Source organism: Nyctibius grandis, chromosome 32, assembly GCF_013368605.1.
Source record: "Nyctibius grandis isolate bNycGra1 chromosome 32, bNycGra1.pri, whole genome shotgun sequence".
Taxonomy (NCBI): Eukaryota; Metazoa; Chordata; class Aves; order Nyctibiiformes; family Nyctibiidae; genus Nyctibius; species Nyctibius grandis.
In genome coordinates, this window is record NC_090689.1 from 5,231,956 (window position 1) to 5,254,049 (window position 22,094).

Below are 22,094 nucleotides of genomic sequence, written 5' to 3' on the forward strand. Positions count from 1 at the left end.
TGGTCCTGGAGGTGGGGCATTGCTGTTGTGGTCTTGGTGCCTCCTTGCTCTTCAGCTATGTGGCGGGTGGAAACTACTCTGACTTCTCCAGTGGCTGGTGAGGAAAGTTAGTGTTGATAGCATGCAAAACCTCGTTTCATTAAGGGTAAAGCAGGGCAGGACTTTGTTGTCCTGTTGTATGCCATCGTTGGGGTGGTTACGTCTCCAAGGAGCTCAGTGGAAGGTAGAGCATCTGCCTTCTACGAGCCAGCCTTGCAAATCTGGAGAAAACCTGCAAGCTGAAGGAGTCTCAGGCCCCGGGGCTACGTGTCTGCCTAGAGGGGCCTGAGGTTAAATGCTATGGCCAACTTATTCCTGCCAGCCACCGTGGAGAAGAGCCTGTGTTTCCCTTGACCTCCAGCTCTCCTGCACTGTTTGGAGTGAGTCTCTCCTATCAGCCAGGGTTCATAGCACCGTTGTGATGGGGAAACCTCTGCATGCTGGCTGTCAGCGGGCTGATACGATGTTTCTGACCGTCTCTATTCTTATTTCTGGGAAACTCAGAACTTCACCTACTGATACTCCTGGGACTTTGCCTGTTGCCTGAAGGTGCAATCACAGCAGCTTGTGGTGGGGTGAGATAAGCTAGCTGCAGCCAGACAGGCCTCTGGCTGGGGGAGAAACTTCCCTCTCATCAAGAATAAAGTGGTTTGTGACCCAGGGGAAGGAAGTGATGGGAGGAAAGTGTTAGGAAGGAGACCAGGAGTGAGATTCAGCCTGGAGTTACGGCTTCAGGTCTCCACTACTTTTGGTTGAACCTCTGGTCTGTAGCCTTCTCTTTGGGGTGCTTCACCTGTCCTTGTGCTGTCAGTGGAGGGAAATGGGCACTTTTAGTTCCTCTCATCCTAAACCAGCCATTGCATGGGATGTGCCTCTGCCTCAGCTACACTGCCCACAGTGGAGCTGGGGGCTATGGTGAGGCAAGAGCCCGTGGACACACAGCGCAGGTGAGCTGGGTCCTGCCCCAGGAGACACTAAGCCATGTCAGGGACTCCCCATGAGAAGTGTTCGGCTCCGTGTTGGGCCTGTTTGCAATACAAATTTTCTAAGGCAGCCAGGGGAAGGGTGCCCAGGCCTTAGCCCTTTGAGGAGGAACCAAGGAGGTGTGTGGAGGCAGGTCATCCTCATCCCGGCTGCTGGGTTCTCTGCAGTCCCCTTGAAAAGTACCTGCCTGGGTATGTTGTCCTGGAGCTACGGAGGGCAGGAGAGCCTGAGGTGCTGCTGAGTTCCCCCCGCCCTCGGGAGCAGCCCTCAGCACCCGGGGAGATGTGGCGCACCGGGGTGACTCCTTGTTCATCTCTCCCAGACACCCCACTTGGTCAACCTGAACGAGGACCCGCTCATGTCCGAGTGTCTTCTCTACTACATCAAGGATGGGATAACAAGGTGAGGGCCAGGTCCCGTGGAGTGGTGGGAACCTAGCCCATATCTCAGGGCCTGACTTGCCCGGGTGGGCAGTGGGGTGGCAGCTATCCCGGGGCTGGGCACCGTTCCCGGGACATCCCCAACATGCCAGAGCTGTGTGGGAAAAACGTATTTGCCTGGCGCTCTCGTTAGGGACCTTGGTCCTGCTGCGCACCAAGGGCTGCTCCTGCCGGCCCCAAGGATGGTTTTGGCGGGGAGGCCCAGGGAGGGGCTGCTTCGAGGAAGGACTGAGCTGGGTTTCCCTCCGGCAGGGTTGGCCGGGAAGACGCAGAGAAGAGGCAGGACATCGTTCTCAGCGGGCACTTCATTAAGGAAGAGCACTGCCTTTTCCGCAGCGACACCAAAACCGGCGGTGAAGGTATTGCTTGTCTGGAGGGGCTCCACCTCCCCGGGGACCACAGCCCCTGCCCCCAGCCGGGGGTCCTGCCCTCCTCAGACTCGTGGAGAGAGCTCTGGCCCTCATCTAGCTGGGAGGGAAGCTCGTGTAAGGCACGTGGAAGCTGCCGCGGCGAGACAAGCCAGGGAGCTCAGGGTGGGAGGGAAGAGCAGACCATAGACAATTCCCCTGCCCAGGACGCAGAGCAGAGCCCACCCCGCAAACCAGCAGGAACCCTGGGGGTGAAAGGGCTTTGGGGAGGCTGGAGATGTGTGCTGGAGGCTCTGATCTCCTCTCACATCCAGCCTCCAGCTGCTTTTAGTCCTTGGGACTGTTCTGATTAACACGAGGTTGGCTGAGCCCTGTTGGTTGCCCAGGGTGTGGGTGCTGCTGGTGGGTGCCCCGGTGTCCCCTGACTCCACGCCTGGGGTGCCGGCTGGGGCAGCTCTCCCTTTCCGAGGCTGCAGGAGCAGTGGAGCAGGAGATGCAGGATTCATCCCTTTACTTCCACCTTCCCTTTGCTCCCTCTCTCCCCCTCCCACCGTCTCTGCAGTAATAGTGACCTTGGAGCCCTGTGAAGGCGCCGACACCTACGTGAACGGCAAAAAGGTGATGGAGCCCAGCATCCTGCGCTCAGGTGGGTCCCCAGAGCCGGCACGCTAGCGCCGCCGTAACCCACCTCCCTCCATCCCACGGGGGCCCTGCAGGTTGTCCCACATTAAACCCACGCCCTTTCCCCCCACCTCGCGTGCATCCCTGTAGGAAACCGCATCATCATGGGGAAGAGCCACGTCTTCCGCTTCAACCACCCCGAGCAGGCTCGGCAGGAGCGGGAGCGGACCCCGTGCGCCGAGACCCCCGCCGAGCCTGTGGACTGGGCTTTCGCCCAAAGAGAGCTGCTGGAGAAGCAGGGCATCGACATGAAGCAGGAGATGGAGCAGCGGTGAGGGCACAGGGGCTGGGACGATGAGGAGTTGGGTGTCCACCTCCAGGTTCATCATCTTTTCCTTCCCCGTTCCTCCCAGGCTCCAGGAACTGGAAGACCAGTACCGGAGGGAGCGGGAGGAGGCAAATTACCTTCTCGAGCAGCAGAGGCTGGTAGGTGGCCAGGACCTCGCTCCTTCTCAGGCTGCCCAGGCATGACAGAGTCCCGGCAGATGTTTGCATGGGGTGGCTCTATGTGTCCTAAAAACAAGGGCAAACCTGTTGATCCTGGGGTTGTCCCCATAAACACGGATCCAGAGGAGGGAGGAGGCCGGGTTCCTGGGGTCGGGGAGGAGCGCTATGTGGCGGCTTGGAGGATGGTCACACCTTGTGGGTTGCATCATGCCTTTCCCTGCTTCCCCCAGGACTATGAGAGCAAATTGGAGGCTTTGCAGAAGCAGATGGACTCTAGGTATTACCCTGAGGCAAACGAGGAAGAGGAAGAACCTGAGGATGAAGGTGAGGGCTGGGTGCCACCACAGGGTTTTGATGTTCTCCACGGGAGCAGGAGTGGACCATGGGTCCCCTGGGCATCTTTGCACTGATGTCTTCCCTCCTGGCAGTGGGGTGACTGTCCCTCTGTGTCCCCACAGTGCAGTGGACGGAGCGGGAGTTCGAGCTGGCGCTCTGGGCCTTTAGGAAGTGGAAGTGGTACCAGTTCACCTCGCTCCGCGACCTGCTCTGGGGCAACGCCATCTTCCTCAAGGAAGCCAACGCCATCAGCGTGGAGCTGAAGAAGAAGGTGGGTGCCCGGGGCTCCTCTCTGGCCTGCTGCAGCACCCATGGCAGAGGCCACAAGCATGGGCAGCCAGGGAAGTGCTGAGGAGGAGGTCACTGAAGGCACCACGTGGAGCCTGCTGTCCTCCCGGGCCGCTCACCGTCCCCCTCTGCCCCTCGCCAGGTCCAGTTCCAGTTTGTGCTCCTCACAGACACGCTATACTCGCCTCTCCCTCCCGACCTGCTGCCTCCCGATGCTGCCAAGGACCGGGAGAAGCGGCCGTTCCCCCGGACCATCGTGGCCGTAGAGGTTCAGGACCAGAAGAACGGGGCAACGCATTACTGGACCCTGGAGAAGCTGAGGTGGGCGAGCGATGCCCGTGCAGGCGAGGGCTCGGCTGGCCTCGGCCCAGTTTCTCACAGCTGCCCGCTGCGTCCCCCTCCGCCTGCAGGCAGCGCCTGGACCTGATGCGTGAGATGTACGACCGTGCAGCAGAAGTGCCTTCTAGCGTCATCGAGGACTGCGACAACGTGGTGACCGGCGGAGATCCTTTCTACGACCGCTTCCCCTGGTTCAGGCTGGTCGGCAGGTGAGCACTTTGGCTCCTGAGCGCAGCCGGGACCTGCAGGCAGCCCTGCGGGAGGGGGTGCCGCCGGCTCCGCCGTGCACAGGGGTTTCGTCTCCCCGGGAGGACGCGTTGCCTCCCCGGTGCCAGCCCTGCGTTGGCTGCCGGGACCCCAAGGGCCCCCTGAGCCGCTGGCCACGCTCCCGCTGCCTGCCGTGGCGCAGCGCTGTGCGGCACGGGCTCTGGGCTCGCCGCCGGTGGGAGGCGGGGGGCTGCGGCCGTCCAGCACGCCGAGAGCCCGTGCCGTCGTGCCGTCCGCCCCGGCGGGCACGCGTCCACGTGCACGCGTCGGTGTCCGAGCGTCCGTCTGTACGGTACGTGCTGTGCGTCTCCGTGTGCTTCCCGCACGCCGGGTGCGGTGCCAGCAACGAGGACGGGCCACCCCGGAGAAGGGGCAGCGGGCAGGGGGAGCAGGGGGCTGAGCTGCCCGTCCCAACCGACCGCCCCTGCCGAGGAGGCGTCCCCCCCGTGCCGCGGCACGTGGAGAGATGCTCCTTGGCAGCAGGGGTGGCGGCGAGCCTCGTGCCACTCGCTCTGTCCCTGCGTTGCCCGCAAAGCCAGCAAGGGCAGTCCCCACCGTTTGCACCGGTTCCTTGGGTTGCTCTTTTCTCCGCCCTTTATAGTCGATGGCCGTTGGTGGCTGCCTTTAGAGACGCGCCGGATGGGCAGGTCTTTATTTCCCGACGTCCTTTGGTTTAAAAGCAGAAATAAACCCCACCCCAAAACCCAACCGAGAAAAAAAAACAACCCCAAATCCCCACAAAATTCCTGTTCTTGCTCCCTCTGTTTGGAACAGCTGGTGTTAACCTGTCTTCTATCTTGTTGTACTAACCTTAGTTCAGATATCTCTGGCTGCAACAGCTCTCCTCTTTTCAACACATGCATGAGCGAGCGCATGGCTGATCTCACCCCCTCCCCTACCTTCTCGAACCCCGACTCCGACATCACCGAGCCTGCTGACGAGCAGCACCAGGGGCAGGAGGAGGAGGAGGAGGAGGAGGAGGCGGAGGACCTGGAGGAAGACATCTTTCCGGAGTGCCCGCTGTGTGATGGCCGGGATCCGTTTTACGACCGCTCCCCCCTGTTCAGTTTAGTAGGAAGGTTGGTGAGGTTTTAGGAGAGCATGCCGGGAAGGAACTAGCTCTTTCGCATGAGGGAACTGCTTTCGGACACGACTCCCACCTCTGGGGTGTCCCGGAGGTGCAGGGGGTGGCCAGGATCGCTGCCGAGCCCGGGGCGCCTGGCGGGGCGGCGAGGTGCCCGCCGAGGTAGGGCTGTGACGAGCACAGCAGTGGCAGGGGATAGCGGGGGAAGGCCCTTGAGGCTGGTGCCTCTTTGGGGTGGCCCCCGAGAAGGGGAGCTCTGCTGTGTCTCCAGCACCAAAGGAGCTGGGGGAGCTGCACGGGGTTCTTGGTCCTGGGTGTTTCTGTCCCAGGGAGGGCCACCTCCTGCCCGGCTCGGGGTGCCGCCGCTGTCTGGGGACACGCAGGCGCTTTGGAGCCACGCGTGCCTCTGGCACCGGTTAGCCGTCTTGGCTGCAGCCACAAGCGTGAGGCTCCAGACACGGAGGCTTGGATGTCCCCAGGTGGCCGGGGGGATGATACCGAGGGGAGAGCCGAGCGCAGGAGGGAGAGGAGGGCTCTGCGAGAAGCGGCATTTCCTCTTGCCGCCCTGCCCGATGCCAGGCTTGGGGCCATCCCTGCCAGCGTGGCACAGGAGATGGTCAGGGAGGTCATGGGGACCCAGGTGCAGGCTCCGTCCTCAGCTCTGGCCAAGGACAAGATTTCTCCTGCCTGTTGGTCATGAGCCCTTTGGGCTCCATCAGTCTTGGCGTGGAGAAACCCACCAGCCGCTGCAAAACCGTCTGTTGCGCCAAACCTGGTCGCAATCTGCCCGTCCCCAAGATGGGATGTGGTGCCACCAGCTCTGCCCCGGGGTGTTCCCAAGGGGATGTGTGCCCAGGGCTGGTCCTGGAGCCTCTGCCCCAGGCAGGAGCCGGAGGGGTCATGATGGTGAACCTCTTCTTGCTGGGGCTGCCCCGACTGGGGTAGAGCTGGAGCTCCTCATCCTCAGGGTGCCAAAGCCGGGCTTATCCCTGCAAGGCAGGGTGTGGGCAGCGGGGCGGGGAGGGAGGGGACCAGCACAGGCAGAGAGGGCGGAGGTGGGTGAGAGTCCTGCAGCCTCAGACCGAAAGAGCTGGGTTCTTCCCCCCTTTTTTTTTTTTTTTACTTTTTTCCTTTTTTCCTTATTAAAAAAAAAAACAAAAAACAAACCCATCAAAAAATCCCCAAACTCTCGGGGGCACCTCAAAACACCAAACAAGGCCCTGCGGCAGCGGCCCCGGGGGCACGTTCCCCAGAGCTCGGCGCCTTCTGACTTCTTTTGAGTCTGCCCTGGGTTTGGCTCCCCACGCAGCAGCTCCGCCGGCCACATTTCTTGTGAAGTGTGCTTGGATTGGTTTATGATTGGATCCTTGTCTTTGATTTTTTTTTTTCCCTTTCTTTTTTTTCCTTTTAGGTTTTTTTTTTTCCCTTTAGTTTTTTGGGTTTTTTTTTTAGCTGCTGGCTCTTTCTCTCCAAAGCTTTAGCAAAAATTGGGGTTATTTCACTTTCGTCTTCCTTTGGAAAGGCTTTTCTTTGGTCTGAGCATGCCATCTTTGCACCTCACCAATCTTGTGGTTAGTGTCCCTGCCCTCCTTCCTCTAGTGACACACTTGTCCCCCTCCTCCCCGCCTGCCCCCGCTTTCCTCCCCTCTCCACCCCCTTGGCTTCCCCACCAGCTGCCCTGCAATTCCGGGCGGGCGGGCGCACCCAGATCCCCGCGCTTTCGTGACCTCCCCGTGGCCGCAGGGCTCTGCCCTGGGCGCATGGTCCTGCTGGGAAGCCCTGGCATGGTCCAGCCACTTGTCCTCGGTGGCTTCCGAGAAGAGCCGGGGTGAGAGGGCCTGGCAGGAGACGGTGATGGGGCGTCACCTTTGCTTCCACAACATGGGTCCTTGGAGATGCTTTGGGTAGAAAAAGCCTCAAGCAGTGGTTGGAGGTCAACGGGAGTCACCAGAGCAGGGGGAACCTCTGGACTTTGCGGCTCAGGCTGCAAATGTGGGGCTGAGGCCTCCTGGAAGAGGCCCCCGGGCACTTTCACGTGTCATTGGATGTCTCCAAAGATGCCTGCAAGGTTGGGACGTCGTGAGAAGCGCTGCCCGCTGCCTGGAGATGCAACCCTCACTGGAGCCTCCCGAAGCAGAGGTGTCCTGGCCGGCCCCAGCACCATTCTGCCCCACAACAACCGAAGACGCTGCGTCAAGACGTCGGTGGGTGCCCCAGGGAGGTGTGCCGGGCACCCTGCACCCCCTCTTGCCGGGAGCGGTGCTGCCACGCAGGCACAGGTAGTTCGCACCTCTTGGTGGGGAGCTTGGTGCAAAGGCTGCGGAGGTGACACGTCACCGTGGAGGGCACGGCATGCCGCCATCGCCAGAGGGCCAGAGGACCGTCGGATGGCAAGCTGGTCGGCAGCGAGGTGGAGGAAGGCAGCAAGAGGAGGCAAAATGCTTGAGGAACAGGGAGCTGCGGCCTGGAGGGATGTGCCGGCAGAGATGTGGTGTGGCCATCACACTGAACCCCAGCGTGGCACCGTGCCGTGGCGGCGTCGGTGACCTGGACGCTGCGGAGGACAGCGGGGAGGCTCAGAGCTGCCGCACGGGGAGCGGGCAGCTCCTTCCTCGCCTGCAGGGAGAAGCCGGCTATGCCGTCCCTGCGATGCGCTGGCAGGTGTCCTGGGACCCCGAAGCCACGTGTGGAAGGGATGGGGTGAGGGCACGCCCCCCGCCCATGCTGCCAGCCATGCCGCGGGCAGAGGCCACCTGCAGCCACCAGCGGCACCGCGGGCAGAGCCAGGGCCAGCACCCTCTCCAGCAGGTTCATCTCTGGAGGCTTCTGGCCTCCAGCCAGGACCTCCTCCTCTCCCCTCCTTCACTCCCGCCGGCCTCTACCTCCCTGTCACCCTCCCTTCCCCCCCCACCTTGCCCCTGTCCCCCACCATGGTGACTCTGCAGCTGCCCCCAAGCCGCCTTGCGGCACCTCCTGCCCTAGTCCTCCGCCTCTCCGCCGCAGAGAAGGTCCTCTGCCCTCCCAGCTTCACGGTGGCACCAGCGCAGCCTCCCGCTCCCCTCCCCGCCCGCCACGGAGGTGACAGCGGAGAGGTATGCCCGCCCGGTCTGCTCCGCGGGGCTGCCCGCGCCGCCCGCCCGCCCGCTGCCCGCTCCCTGCCCCTCTCGCCTGGCCCTGGCTGCCTTCTCTTTAGTTTTGCTTTGCAGCGCCGCGGTCGTGCCGTGAGCGGTGACCTGGGATCCCGGCGGCCGCTGCCAGCCGCGCCACCCGCGCCTGGGGACCGGCGGGTGGGAGCAGTGACCGCTCTCCCCCCACCCCGTGTTGTGTGTGTGTCTCCCCCCCCCTCCCCGTCTCCGGCAGGGCCTTCGTCTACCTGAGCAACCTCCTCTACCCCGTGCCCCTGGTCCACCGCGTGGCCATTGTCAACGAGAAGGGCGAGGTGAAGGGCTTCCTGCGCGTGGCCGTCCAGGCCATCTCAGGTAGGAGGGTGACCCCCTCCCCAAAATGTGCCCGTCGCATCCCCCGTGCCCCCCACACCGGCTCACGCCATCCCTCCTCCAGCGGATGAGGAAGCCCCGGACTACGGCTCTGGCGTGCGGCAGTCGGGGACGGCTAAGATATCCTTCGACGACCAGCACTTCGAGAAGGTACGGTGGCGGCCAGCTCTTGGTGGGTGCCCGGGGACCGCAGATCCCTGCCTGCCATGGTGATGCTCCCCCATGGGGACCACCAGGCTCCCAGAGGTGCAGGCACCACGCTGAAGGGACCGTGCTCCTGGTCCATCCGACAGCCCCCAACCCTCCGGTGCACCCCGCTCTTGCCCGTGTTCCAGGGGTGGCTGCGGTGGGGTGGGAAGGGAGAGCTGGAGGTGCCCTGGTGCTCGGGGCGGTGGTGGCAGTGCAAGCAGGACCGGCTCAGGGACCACCGGCATCCCTGAGCCCCGCTCCTGGCGCAGTTCCAGTCGGAGTCATGCCCGGCTGTGGGGATGTCTCGCTCGGGGACCTCCCAGGAGGAGCTGCGCATCGTCGAAGGCCAGGGACAGGTCAGCGACGTGGGTCCCTCCGCCGACGAAGTCAACAACAACACCTGCGCAGGTGAGGGGGTGCTGACGAGCGGTTGGGGAGCAGTCCCCCGGCCCCAGCACCCAGCCTCCTGCGCCCTCCCAAGAGTGACCACTCTGTCTTGCTGAGGACCCTCTCCTCCCCGCAGTGACCCCAGAGGACCTTCTCCTGGACAGCCCAGAGAAGCCTTCACCAGACGGGCCGCTGGAGACGGCTCTGGACCACCTGAAGCTGGGCAGCATCTTCACTTTCCGCGTGACGGTCCTGCAAGCCTCCAGCATCTCTGCGGAATACGCAGACATCTTCTGCCAGTTCAAGTGAGCCCCCAGTGCCCCCCCAGCCACCCATCTCCCACCTAGCTCTGGCCATCGCCTCGGGGCTGGCGGTGAACGTCGGGGAGCCCCAGCCCACCCCACCACTGAGCCCTGAGGACAAGGAGGCAAAACCAAGGGCTGCGGGATGAGCCCATGCGCTTGTCTGGCACCTTGCTCGGTTGCTGGTGAAAGGCAGGGAGAGGCTCCCGTTGGCTTAGGAGGGGTCCCCTGCCAGCCCAGGGGGCGGGCGGCAGCCCTGGGGGGAGCAGGCTCTTCTGCTGCTCCCTGCCCTCTCTCCTGTCCCTGCTCCGGCACATCCCCGTCCCACAGCCCCCCAGCCACCTTCCTTCCCTCCGCAGCTTCATCCATCGCCACGACGAGGCCTTTTCGACAGAGCCCTTGAAGAACACGGGACGGGGGCCACCGCTGGGCTTCTATCACGTCCAAAACGTGCGTACCCCTCCCCTGCCCACACCTCCTCACCCCCGCAGCTGCCGAGATCTCCCACCGCCCCGGTGCTGTTGCCGGCTGCGTCCCTTTCCCAGCTAAACTGTGCCATCGACGGCTCTTTCTCTTCCAGATCGCCGTGGAGGTGACCAAGTCCTTCATTGAATACATCAAGAGCCAGCCGATTGTATTTGAAGTCTTCGGGCACTACCAGCAGCACCCCTTCCCACCCCTCTGCAAGGACGTCCTGAGGTGGGCGCACCCAGGGCCGCCCCCACGGGTGCCACGGGGGCACTCGGTGCAGCTGGCTTCCTGGGGACCCACAGAAAGGGGGGGGACAGGTGGCGGGAGGGGTGGCCCCAGGGCGTGGGTGGGCTTGGCCGGGGTTGGGGGTCCCTGTGAATGCTTTAACCAAGCCGGTTCTCTCTGCAGCCCGCTGAGGCCGTCCCGGCGCCACTTCCCCCGTGTGATGCCGCTCTCCAAACCAGGTAGGGGACCTGGCCTCCTGCTCCTCTGCCCGCCCGTGGTCCCTTTGCTGGGTGTGGGGTCCCCTTCCCCAGGGGCACCAGTTAGGACCCCTGGGGCGCCACAAAATGTACTGCGGGCCAGAGCCTCTGTGTTGGGCATGGGAGAAGGCACGCCGGTGGTCACAGGGTCCCTGGGATGGGGCTGTCCCCCTCTGTGCACTCCCTCCTGCCTTGCTGCCACCTCCACGTGTGTCCCTGCGGTCCCTGCCTGCTCTGCCCGTACCCTGCCTGCCCTCACGTGCCTCACCCCAAACGGCAGCACCGAGCTCGCCCTTTAAGCTTTCTTTCCGACCCGCCGCAGTGCCTGCGACGAAGCTGAGCACCATGACTCGGCCCAGCGCCGGCCCGTGCCAGTGCAAGTATGACCTGATGGTCTTCTTCGAGATCTGTGAGCTGGAGGCCAACGGCGAGTAAGTCCTGCCGGAGAAGGGAGCGGGAAGGAGAGGGAGGCAGCGCGGTGATTCGCCCATCACCTCCAGGCAGGCTGATGGGGCCGTGTGTCATGCCACCATCCTCTCTTCCAGCTACATCCCTGCCGTCGTGGACCACCGCGGAGGCATGCCGTGCCATGGGACCTTCCTCCTCCACCAGGTACTGCCTCCCCGAGATACCATCCCGGCTCTGGCTGCTGCCGGGAGCTGTGTTAACCGCTGCCCCTTCTCTCTGGCCTCGCGGGTCTCAGGGCATCCAGAGGAGAATCACTGTCACCTTGGTGCACGAAACGGGCAGCCTCATCCGCTGGAAGGAAGTGCGGGAGCTGGTTGTGGGTAAGCCGAGGTTGGGTGGGCTGTGAGCACACAGGGTCCTCGGGCTGTTTCTCACCCACGTTCCCACGCGGGGCTTTACGCCTCATCTCCCCTCCCACCCTGCCATAGCAAAGAGGCAGCTGCCTGGCGGGTGACACCGAGATGCCGCGTGGGCAGGACACCTCGGTCCTGGCCACCGTGTCCAGGAGCTGGACCAGGACCTCCAGCACTGAGTGGCCGAGCGCCGGGCAGCTGCTGCCTGTGACGGGGGGGCTGCCCCTGCCCCTCGTGGGGACCCTCACAGGGCCACAACCTGTCACCTGAGCAACGTCCTCGTGCTGCGCTTGCAGGTCGGATCCGGAACACCCCAGAAGCAGATGAGTCTCTCATCGACCCCAACATCCTGTCCCTGAACATCCTCTCCTCCGGGTACATCCACCCCTCCCAGGATGACCGGTGCGTGCCGCTGCTTCTCTTGTTCTTCTCCCGCTGTAGTGAGGGCTGGGGGGGGGACGTGGGGAGCCTCTCTCTGTCCCCTGGGGGGGTTCTCAGCCCCTCTGCGGGGTCCTGCAGACCTGTTGCTGCCGTAGGGGGGGGCTTTTCTGAAGACGCAGAGGGTCTCGGGGTTCAGGGCCGCCAGCCCCCTTCCTCCTCCTCCCCAAGGCCTCTCCGTGCTGGGCTTTGGCACTACAGGGAATTTGGGTGGGGGTCCTGCTCTGCGGGGGTGGCTGTGACCGCCTGGCACAGAGAGCCGGGAGGATGTACCCACCCTGCGGCTGGAGGGGACCTGCCACCAAGGGCTATTTGTCCCAGCAGACTCGCTGGAAAGGCCACTTGGTGCCCGTGGCCGGTCCCTGTCTGTGCGGGGGCGATGCAGGAAAGCCATCCCCCATCGCTGATGGGTGACTTCAAGGATGCCTGTCCCTTCACGCCTGTCCCAGGGGGCTGTGTCCCCGCCATGGGTTTGGCAGGGGATGTGGGAGCAGCGGGGCTGGAAGTGTTTTATCTCTGAGATCTCCCTGGCGGGGGCCTGGGGTGACACAGGAGAGTGGTGGGTGCAGAGGGCAGAGCTCTACTCTGCACCAGGGCTGCTGGCGAAACTCAGGGGACTGGTGGGGGGTCCCTGGCCAGAATGTGTGCGTGCGGGCAGCCGTGACAAGACGGGGACGGTCGTTGGCAGCACCGGGAGCCGCGGGACCACTTCTGGGCTGTGCGTGTGGCAGTTGTCGGCGTAGGAGCATCCCGGTGGGGAGCGGGCACCGCTTTTCCCCTCATTTTCTTTGGGGTCACCACTGCCCCAAGGTGGTCTGTCCCAAGGCAGGGTGTCTTCAGGGGGGACGATGGGGGTCTGGACAGGAGGTGCCACCCTGCAGCTCTCCTGGGGCAGCTCCTGGGCGCAGTGGAGCAGCAGGCATGCGGTACCCGGGCAGCAGAGCCAAACCACGGGGTCAGGTGTGCATGTGACTGTCGGATCAGGAGACTCTGGCACAGCCATGGGGACAACAGAGCAAGGCCAGGCGGGGACGGCTGGGCTCGGAGGGCTCAGCCCGGCAGAGCTGCGGTGGTTTTTGCTGGCCTGCGGGGAGCTGGGTGGCTGTGGCACCCACGGGCTCCCGGGGCTGTGCTGTTGTGTGTCAGCTCCTGACCTGACTGGTTGGTCCTGGGTGCAGCCAGATAGGATCTTCAGCATCTCTAGCATAGCCTGGCAAGGGGGATGTGCCTCCTGCTCCTGCCCTTCCCCCTGCAGGTCCTGCTCAGGCTGGGGGGATGTTGGGGCATGGAGCCCACCTCACCTGCACGCTCAGAGGGTCTGTGCCTCAGGGCCAGCCCCGAATGGGGGCTGCGGGCCGGTGTGCACGCCGCATCCGTCTTGTACCCGTCCTGTTGAGCCTGCCCGGGGCCGGGCAGGGGGAAGACGGGGTGGCTGGCTTCCCGCAGGATGCTGAGGGGTGCTCGCTGCAACCCCCCCTCCCCGCTTCCATCCCGCATGCGGGTGCGCACGCTTCGGCCCCGGCAGCCTGCGAGGATGGGCAGAGGGAGGGCAGCGGGCAGACTCAGGGCCCGCTTCACCCTCCCCCCCCGGCTGCTTGCTCTCCCTGCTTCGCTGCCTCATGCCATGCAGCCTCCATCGCCCAGAGCAGCCCTGGCTCCCTCCCCCAGCCCCCCCAGTCCCCCAGAGCCGCTCAGGAGGACACGGGGAGAGCGGTACGGCTCCCTCCCCGGCACTCATCCATCCCCGCATCCAGCGTCCAGGGAGGAGGCGCGGGGGGCAGCGCCCAGGGTCCCCCCGCGCTCCTCTCCTGCTGCCGCCCACCCGAGCCCACACTAACCATGTGATTGTTTTGTGTTTTCGCAGGCAGTTTCTTGATTCGGATATGCCTAGGTATTATTTGTTTCCATTGGTTTTTTTTCCACCCCCTCCCTCTTCCTCTCACCCTTCTTTCTTTCTCCCCCCTCGCCTCCGCACGCTCACTCCTGCCGGAGGCAGCACTTGGACATCCAGCCCCCCCACCCCTCCACACGCCCCGTCCCTTCTCCCTCCCACCCGGGCACCTCTCGCTCACTCAGCCCCTTTTGCCGTTCGTTTGGGCCGCGCTCTCGCTGGCTGCTGCTCCTCCTCGTGCCTGCATCCCCGTCGCCTGATTGGGGTTTTCTTCTTGCTTCTTGACTTCGCTGCTCTCCCATCCCTCTGGCACCCAGCGCCCAGCGGGCCGCCTCCCCCGTCGCCTCCCGCCCTGGCCCCCAGCATCGCTTGGAGTAGCCACAGGGCTGGCGTGGACCATGGCGGGGGGGCTTCGGGGCACCTCTGACCCTCACCTGGGCACCTGGTGATGATGGCAGCACTGCCAGGCGGTGAGGCGGCACGTGCAGCGGCTGCCTGCCCCATGCACGGTGGTCCCACGGGTGTAGGTGCGGCATATGCCAAGGGCAAGGTCCTGCGCGTGGGTCAGGGCGATCCCAAGCACAAATCCAGGCTGGGCAGAGAATGGACTGAGAGCAGCCCTGAGGAGAAGGACTTGGGGGTGATGGGTGATGAGAAGCTCACCATGAGCCGGCAACGTGCGCTGGCAGCCCAGAAAGCCACCCGTGTCCTGGGCTGCATCCCCAGCAGCGTGGCCAGCAGGGCGAGGGAGGGGATTCTGCCCCTCTGCTCTCGGGAGACCCCCCCTGCAGTGCTGCGTCCAGCTCTGGGGCCCAACAGAAGAAGGACACGGAGCTGTTGGAGCGAGTCCAGAGGAGGCCACGGAGATGCCCAGAGGGCTGGAGCCCCTCTGCTCTGGAGACAGGCTGAGAGAGCTGGGGCTGTTCAGCCTGGAGAAGAGAAGGCTCCGGGGAGACCTTCTAGCACCTTCCAGTGCCTGAAGGGCCTACAGGAAAGCTGGAGAGGGGCTTTTGACAAGGGCATGGAGTGACAGGACGAGGGGGAACGGTTTTAAACTGAAAGAGGGGAGATTGAGATGAGATCTGAGGAAGAAATTCTTTGCTGTGAGGGTGGTGAGACCCTGGCCCAGGTTGCCCAGAGAAGCTGTGGCTGCCCCCTCCCTGGCAGTGTTCAAGGCCAGGTTGGATGGGGCTTGGAGCACCCTGGTCTGGTGGAAGGTGTCCCTGCCCGTGGCAGGGGGTTGGAACTAGATGGTCTATAAGGTCCCTCCCAACCCAAACCAGTCTGTGGTTCTATGATATGGGCGGCGTGCGTCTGTACGCAGGCGTGACGGTGGGTGTGCACACCCCTACACGGCATGGACTGTCATACACCGGTGTACTGGGGGGGAGTGGCTGTCTGGGGACAGGGGGGGTTCAGCTGGGACCGCAGGGTGAGCGAGAGCTGCTGGACCCAGATGCTGCTGCCCGCCTCTGCCTGGGAGCATTGCAGGGCCCCAGAGGAGGGGGTGTCCTGCCACCGTACCCCACAGCAGAAGAAGAGGGGGCTGCGTCTGGGAGACAGGGGATGGGGTCTTCTGAGTTCTGGTGGGCTCCATAGCTTTGTGCCTGAGAGGTTGTCACCCCTACAGCAGCTAGAAGCTGGTCCTGCTCAGAGATGCCTGAGGGCAGAGCTGTCCCTCCAGCGGTACCCTGTGCCCCCCGGGGTCCAGCCCCTCGCCGCAGCAGCACGTGGGCTCACGCTGGCATTGCCCAGGGGCCCTTGGCACGGTGATGCTCTCCCTGTGGGCAGGGGGACAGGCCGAGAGACCATCTCCCGCAGTGTGGGTGGCAGTGGGACAGCTGGTCCCCCTGCATCAGGCACCTGCGTGGGGCGGGAGCTCTTTGCCATGGGATGGCAGCGAGGGCAGAGTGAAGGGGATGGGGGGCACTCGTGTGCTTTCCCACAAGGAAGGTGGGAGGCAGAGGGGTTTCACCCAAGCGGGTAAACCTCTGCCTGCCCTCGCCGAGCTCCTGGGCTCCGATTTGGGGTCCAGCTAGGCAGGAGCTCCTTCGGCCAGCGTTGCCGTTCGGGGTGCGGCCCCGCTCCCGCACCAGGCCCGTACGGACGATACTTTCTGACCTTTCATTTTTCTGTGTGTGTGTACGTGTGTGTGTTTGTCCTTGGGTCGCCTCCCACGTATAGCATTTCGTTCGGAAATGACACTAGGTATTTCGTGCGCACCTGCTCGGTCTGGTCCCTCCTGCTTTTCTCTCTTTCTCCTTTGCCTCCTCCCTTCGCTTTTTGCTCTTTTCCCCCTCCCCTGAGGCTCCTCTTCTCCTCCTCCTCCCTGGGGAGCACTCTTTTCTCAAGTGACCTGTGTCTGCAAAGCCATCCTTCGCCTTGGCTCTGTCTCACGTGGCGGCAGGGGGGGGGGGGGGGGTGGGTTAGGTATTTTATACACCTTCTGAAAGCGTCGTTCTCCCTCTTCTTCCAACGCGGGGGCAGTCACGGCTGAGACCCTCTCCCGGCTCCCTCTCGTTAAAAGAGCCGCTCAGCTGCCTGGGTGCTGCTTCGGCAACGTGCCAAAGCGCCCTCGTTGAGATGTGGCTGAGCCGTGGCTTCCTGAGGATGCTCGGCCGGGAGCCAGGGCTGTGGCGGCTCTGGGTGGCTTTGGGGTGTGGGTGTCCCCTAACGCCAAGGCTGGCCTGGGAGGGAGCCCAGGAGCGGGTGAAATGGGGATCCCCCATGCTCTCGAACCAGAGCCACCTCCTGCTTCCCCCACCCTCGATTGCTTGACCTTAAGAGGGTGGGTGTTGCTCTTGCTCTGGGTGGCTGCGCCGTCCTCCACGGGACCCCGTAGGCACTGGGTGAGTGTGCCCTGCTCCTTCTCCCAGCCTGGGAGCCCTGGAAAACAAGCGAGGGGAGCGAGGCAGCCCGGGGGCAAGGGAGATGGATGAGGCTGGCGCTGAGGGCAGAGCAAGAGCTGGGGGACACAGCACAATGGGGACCAGCCCCATGGTGGGGCTGGGGCTTGGGGCTAGCAGACAGGGGCAGCCCTGGGGAAGGGGACCTGGCTGGTGGGGGGCTGCTGTCCCAGGGGTGGGCTGGCAGCAGCCCCCCCCCAGTGCTGGGCATCCTCCTTCCTTTCCCTTCTGGCCATCATCACCCGAACAGTGACAGCGGCTGCTGGCGGGGGGCCGGGAGGTGCTGCGTGCCCCGGGCCGGATGGTGGGCACCTGGCCCGGGCGCGCTGGGGGTGGCAGCCCCCCACTCCGAGCACGGGGGTGGGGCATGCACCCTCCTTTGCCTTCCCAGCCTGCCCTGCCTTGCCTGCACCCCAGCTGAGCCCCCACTCCTCTCGTGGTCCCACCTCCCCACAACCCCGCTCCGCTGGCCGTTTCGAGGGCGCCGCGTCCCCCTCCCGCCACACCTTGTCCCCCTTTGCCTTGAGCCTGCGTCCTCCGGAGTGGCTGTCCCCATCTGTCCCCCCTACCCCGCGCGTGCATGTCCGTGTGTCCTCTCAGGCCTGCCGCAGCGCTGCGGGGCGGGGGACGATGGCATCTCCTTGCTCGCTCGCCGAGGGTCCTGCGCGGGGTGTTTTACCGGCTCTGCTGTTCTTTCCGGCAGGACTTTCTACCAGTTTGAGACGGCGTGGGATAGCTCCATGCACAACTCGCTGCTGCTCAACCGTGTCACCCCATACCGGGAGAAAATCTACATCACCCTTTCCGCCTACATCGAGGCAAGGACCTTAGTCGGGGCTGTTATTAATTACAAGGGCATGGAGCGACAGGACGAGGGGGAACGGTTTTAAACTGAAAGAGGGGAGATTGAGATGAGATCTGAGGAAGAAATTCTTTGCTGTGAGGGCGGTGAGACCCTGGCCCAGGTTGCCCAGAGAAGCTGTGGCTGCCCCCTCCCTGGCAGTGTTCAAGGCCAGGTTGGATGGGGCTGGGAGCAACCTGGTCTGGTGGAAGGTGTCCCTGCCCGTGGCAGGGGGTTGGAACGAGATGGTCTGTAAGGTCCCTTCCAACTCAAACCAGTCTGTGGTTCTGTGATTCTAATGCCATCAAAGTCTGGTATTTCCCCCCACCGCCGGGGTGCAGCCAACATGAACCCCTCCTTAGCCGGCACCGACGCTAACAGGGTGCAGGATTCAACCTGGTGCTTGGGGGCCGTGCAGGACGCCGTGAGTGGAAACCACTGGGCACGAGGGGTGGGAGAGACCCGCTGGGCTGCCAAGCCGCAGCCCCGCTGACGCCTGCCCCCTGCCCCGCTGCAGATGGAGAACTGCACCCAGCCTGCTGTCATCACCAAGGACTTCTGCATGGTTTTCTACTCCCGGGACGCCAAGCTGCCTGCCTCCCGCTCCATCCGTAACCTTTTCGGCAGCGGCAGCCTGCGGGCTTCTGAGAGGTACCGGGATGCTCCTGCCTTTCTGGGGGAGGAGAGCCATCACTCGGGGACTGGAGCCCTCCTGGGGCATCCCAGCAGCCTGGGTGGAATAACTGGGACGTGGGGCTGGGGCAGAGCCGGTAACGCCTCATCTCCCTTTGCTTGCAGCAACCGCGTGACGGGAGTGTATGAGCTCAGCCTCTGCCGCGTCGCCGACGCCGGCAGCCCAGGTAGGTGCTGCGCCTCTGCCCAGGTGTTCACCGTGAGGCCAGGAGGCACGGCATGGCGTCGGGGCCGTGTGTCTGTGCCCACAGCTGCGCATCTGTCCCCGCAGGCATGCAGAGACGGCGCCGGCGCGTGCTGGACACCTCCGTAGCCTACGTGCGGGGAGAGGAGAACCTGGCTGGCTGGCGGCCCCGCAGCGACAGCCTCATCCTCGACCATCAGTGGGAGCTGGAGAAACTCAGCCTCCTGCAAGAAGTAAGAGTCTGGGCTAGAAACGGGCCGAGATGGTGCAATTCCCAGCTCAGCCCCTCTCGCCCTGCTGGTGCCGGTGGGATTCCCCACCCCGGGTGTCCCACTGGAGGAGGAGGAGGGAGCAGGGCCGTGCTGCCGGTGCTCTCCTGCGCATCGCTGCTAGCCAGCTCCCAGCAGACCCGAATGCGCAGATGGGGTTAATGGGGCCTGGGAAGCGTGGTCCCCCCAGCTGGTGGGGAGAAGAGGCCACCCCTGAGCCTGGTTGCCTGTGCCCAGGTGGAGAAGACAAGGCACTACCTGCTCCTGCGCGAGAAGCTGGAGACGACCCAGCGCCTGGGCCTGGACACCCTGTCCCCCTGCTCCAGCGAGGACTCCGAGTCCCGAAGCACGTCCTGCATCTCCTCCCCGCTCTCTGTTGATGGGGCCCCCGAGGGCCGCACCTCTCCCCCCGAGACCCCCAGCGAGAGGCAGAAGGAGCTGGCTGTGAAGGTACCATCCTGCAGCATCCCCAGCTCGCGGGGGTGAGGCCGGGAAGGGGCTCCCATGGTGGGGGCGGGGGGTTGTGGCAGGAGGAAGCCCAAAGGGAGCCGGGAAGAGGGGTATGGAGGAAGGTGCCTCCTGCCCCACCGTCCTCCTCCTCTCTGCAGTGCTTGCGCCTGCTCACGCACACCTTCAACAGGGAGTACAGCCACAGTCACGTCTGCATTAGCGCCAGCGAGAGCAAGGTACTGCCGCTGCCGCAGGCTCCGCGGGGCTGGGGCGGCCGGGGGGGTGTGTGGCTGGGGGTGGCCCGGCTGGGCGGGGGCCAGGTGGGCACCATGGCACGAGTGGTCCCTGCTCCCTCCGCTCACCTTGGTGTTCCCGGAGCTGGTGGCTCTCGGGACTGTGCCAGGAGAGGACCGCACCGGCCGGAGGTCTTGCCGCTCCCAGTATGAGCAGGCACCTGGTTCTTTGCCTGTGCCTGGCTTCGGGCAGAGACTCGAGTCCACACCTCCGCTCCTCCACAGCTCTCCGAAATGTCTGTGACCCTGATGAGAGACCCCTCCATGCCAGCTCTCGGGGTCACCACTCTCACCCCCTCCTCGACCTGCCCATCGCTGCTGGAAGGACACTACAATGCCATGGAGGTCAGGTAAGAAGGTGGCTGTGGGAGGTTTGGGTGACGCTCCAGCGTCCCCCGAGCAGGGTAGTTGTACCACTGGGACGCGGTCCTGGTCGATGGGTGTTCCCCAGCCATCGCTCTTCCTACACCCTGGCCTCTCCTCCCTCCCCAGACCCCCCCAGGTCTCCTCCAGGGCGGAGAGCCCCGACCTGGAGCCTGCAGTAGAAGGAGAGCAGAAGAAGTCCCCAGCCCGCCGCCCTGAGGAGGAGAAGGAGCCCCAGCGTTTGCTGGTGCCCGACATCCAGGAGATCCGGGTCAGGTAGGAGCAGCTGGGGCAGACAGCAAGGGGAGCACCTTGGGGCTGGGGGGACCATGCCCTACCATTGCCACCTCCTCACGGTCCGTGTCCCACGCTGACCTTGGTCCCTCCTGCAGCCCCATCGTCTCCAAAAAGGGTTACTTGCACTTCCTGGAGCCCCACACCAACGGGTGGGTGAAGCGCTTCGTGGTGGTCCGGCGCCCATACGTCTACATCTACAACTCGGACAAGGACGCGGTCGAGAGGGCCATACTGAACCTCTCCAAGGCGCAGGTGGAGTACAGTGAGGACCAGCAGGCTATGCTCAAGGTAGGACGCCAGGAGCCAGCCCCGCTCTGCACACCCCCTCGGGTGAGGGACTCAGCCCCGGCTCTCCCCCGGCAGACCCCGAACACGTTTGCGGTGTGCACGGAGCACCGGGGCATCCTGCTGCAGGCGAGCAGTGACAAGGACATGCACGACTGGCTCTACGCCTTCAACCCCCTCCTGGCTGGGTCCATAAGGTACCAGGGGCAGCTGGGGGAAGAGGGGTGCAGGGAAGCCGTCGGTGGGGGGGTCTGCGGGCAGCTGACCGTGCTCCCTGCCCTGCTCCCAGCGCTCTCCCTGCTGCAGCCCCCTCAGCCAGGCATGGGGGAGCACCTCCTGTGCAGAGCTGTGCCTGGACAGCCTCTCAGCCAGCAAAACTTGGACCGCGTTAATCTTGATTTCAGCTCCTCCCCACTTAAATGCTTCAATCTAGGGCCAGATCCTGGCTGGTACAGAGGCGTTGTGCTGACTTCAAAGCAACATCCATGCCTGGCAGCAGGGACACTGGCCCTCTGCTGTTCTTGAGAGCATCTCATGAAGTTCTTGAGAGCATCTCACAAAGTTCTTGAGATGATCTCACAAAGTTCTTGAGAGCATCTCAAGTGGCAGGACTAGGGGAATAGGAGTAAAGGCACAGAAACTTGTGTTCTCTGGCTAAAGAGACATTAATCCCATGTCCCTCCAGCTCTGGCTGGCTTCAAGCACCAGCCTGGAACCAGGGAGACCACAGCTCTCCTTGTCCATATCTCTTGACATCTTTTGTCCCTTGTTTTCCAAACCAGATCCAAGCTGTCCAGAAGGAGAACAGCCCAGATGAGAATCTAACCTGAAAAACACCCTCCACCTCATCCGTCTGCCAACAGGATCAAGATAGCTGATTCTGTCTCAAGACTCCCCATGTTAACGTCTGATCTCTCACACCATCTGCTGCCCCAGCTCTCTGCTCCATGGAAGGATTTGTCTCGATTCACACCTTCATGGGGGAAACTCCCTTCCGTTCGTAGCTGCAAAAGCCTGGACCCGCCTGGGCAGGATTTCTCATGCGCGTGCCATCTTCTGCCTGTCCCCCCATGGGTGACCTTCATGTCACACCATCTGTAATGCTCCAGAAAGGTCCCTGTTGGAGGGGAGGGAGCAAGAAGGGCGGCTTTGGCTAAAAGCTGATCTTTGATCTACGGAGGTGGGAGTACGGTAAAGCTCGGAGGTGGTAGAGCGGGAGGAATTGCCTCCACATGAAGGGAACGTGGTAGTTTAGGGGATTTCCTGGTTTATTGGTGTTTCTGCGAGAGACGGCAGGGTAAGATCAGGTGTCAGTAGTTTAAGATGATATTTATAAAGTATTTATTTCTGTCACAAAAATCCCGTAAATTGGGTCCTGGCCCCTGGACAACGCCTCCCCCGGGCAGGGGAGAGCCTTGGCGGTGGGCCGGGGTCCCGGAGATGCCTTCCCCGGGGCATTGCTGGCATGCGCCCGGTGTCGGCGGCGTTCTCGCCCTCGCTCCCCACCCTTCCCCAACCCTCTGCTTTGCCCCCAACCCTGCAGCTTAAACTACTTCTCCCCTGAGCGGTGGCTGGACAGCCCGCCATGTCTTCCCAAAGGAGGCAATTCCTACCTGCCCCATCTACCTCTGGAAGGCGGGAGCCTGCTGTCTCGGGTGGCCGTGGCGGCCACGGCACCCACGTCCACACGGATGGGTCACCTCACTTCAGAGCTTGGTCCTGCTGGAGGACAAAGGAGGGCTCTGGGGACGGCTCTGCCTGT

At 63.7% G+C, this 22,094-nt stretch overlaps 1 protein-coding gene across 17 annotated transcripts in view; it reads left to right on the top strand.

The window, feature by feature from the left end:
- Positions 1-21,157, top strand: part of KIF1A (kinesin family member 1A) — a 34,366-nt gene extending 13,209 nt beyond the window's left edge. For 4 of the 17 annotated variants that reach the window (XM_068421249.1, XM_068421254.1, XM_068421252.1 and 1 more), the window contains 32 exons: positions 1,346-1,425; positions 1,716-1,822; positions 2,394-2,477; positions 2,603-2,783; positions 2,866-2,938; positions 3,190-3,283; positions 3,418-3,566; positions 3,726-3,904; positions 3,994-4,131; positions 8,634-8,752; positions 8,835-8,920; positions 9,229-9,367; positions 9,483-9,651; positions 10,008-10,098; positions 10,229-10,347; positions 10,528-10,583; positions 10,924-11,032; positions 11,147-11,213; positions 11,305-11,389; positions 11,719-11,824; positions 13,725-13,751; positions 17,361-17,475; positions 18,016-18,149; positions 18,297-18,358; positions 18,463-18,608; positions 18,882-19,094; positions 19,253-19,330; positions 19,613-19,737; positions 19,880-20,026; positions 20,143-20,335; positions 20,411-20,529; positions 21,115-21,157. In XM_068421249.1, the coding sequence (XP_068277350.1) occupies positions 1,346-1,425; positions 1,716-1,822; positions 2,394-2,477; positions 2,603-2,783; positions 2,866-2,938; positions 3,190-3,283; positions 3,418-3,566; positions 3,726-3,904; positions 3,994-4,131; positions 8,634-8,752; positions 8,835-8,920; positions 9,229-9,367; positions 9,483-9,651; positions 10,008-10,098; positions 10,229-10,347; positions 10,528-10,583; positions 10,924-11,032; positions 11,147-11,213; positions 11,305-11,389; positions 11,719-11,824; positions 13,725-13,751; positions 17,361-17,475; positions 18,016-18,149; positions 18,297-18,358; positions 18,463-18,608; positions 18,882-19,094; positions 19,253-19,330; positions 19,613-19,737; positions 19,880-20,026; positions 20,143-20,335; positions 20,411-20,529; positions 21,115-21,157 (3,633 nt within the window). Of the gene's footprint in view, positions 1-1,345; positions 1,426-1,715; positions 1,823-2,393; positions 2,478-2,602; positions 2,784-2,865; positions 2,939-3,189; positions 3,284-3,417; positions 3,567-3,725; positions 3,905-3,993; positions 4,132-5,004; positions 5,269-8,633; positions 8,753-8,834; positions 8,921-9,228; positions 9,368-9,482; positions 9,652-10,007; positions 10,099-10,228; positions 10,348-10,527; positions 10,584-10,923; positions 11,033-11,146; positions 11,214-11,304; positions 11,390-11,718; positions 11,825-13,724; positions 13,752-15,935; positions 15,960-17,360; positions 17,476-18,015; positions 18,150-18,296; positions 18,359-18,462; positions 18,609-18,881; positions 19,095-19,252; positions 19,331-19,612; positions 19,738-19,879; positions 20,027-20,142; positions 20,336-20,410; positions 20,530-21,114 lie in introns of all 17 variants that reach the window. The other 13 variants (XM_068421251.1, XM_068421257.1, XM_068421253.1 and 10 more) reach the window with 6 other exon arrangements.
- Positions 21,158-22,094: the final 937 nt, after the last annotated feature.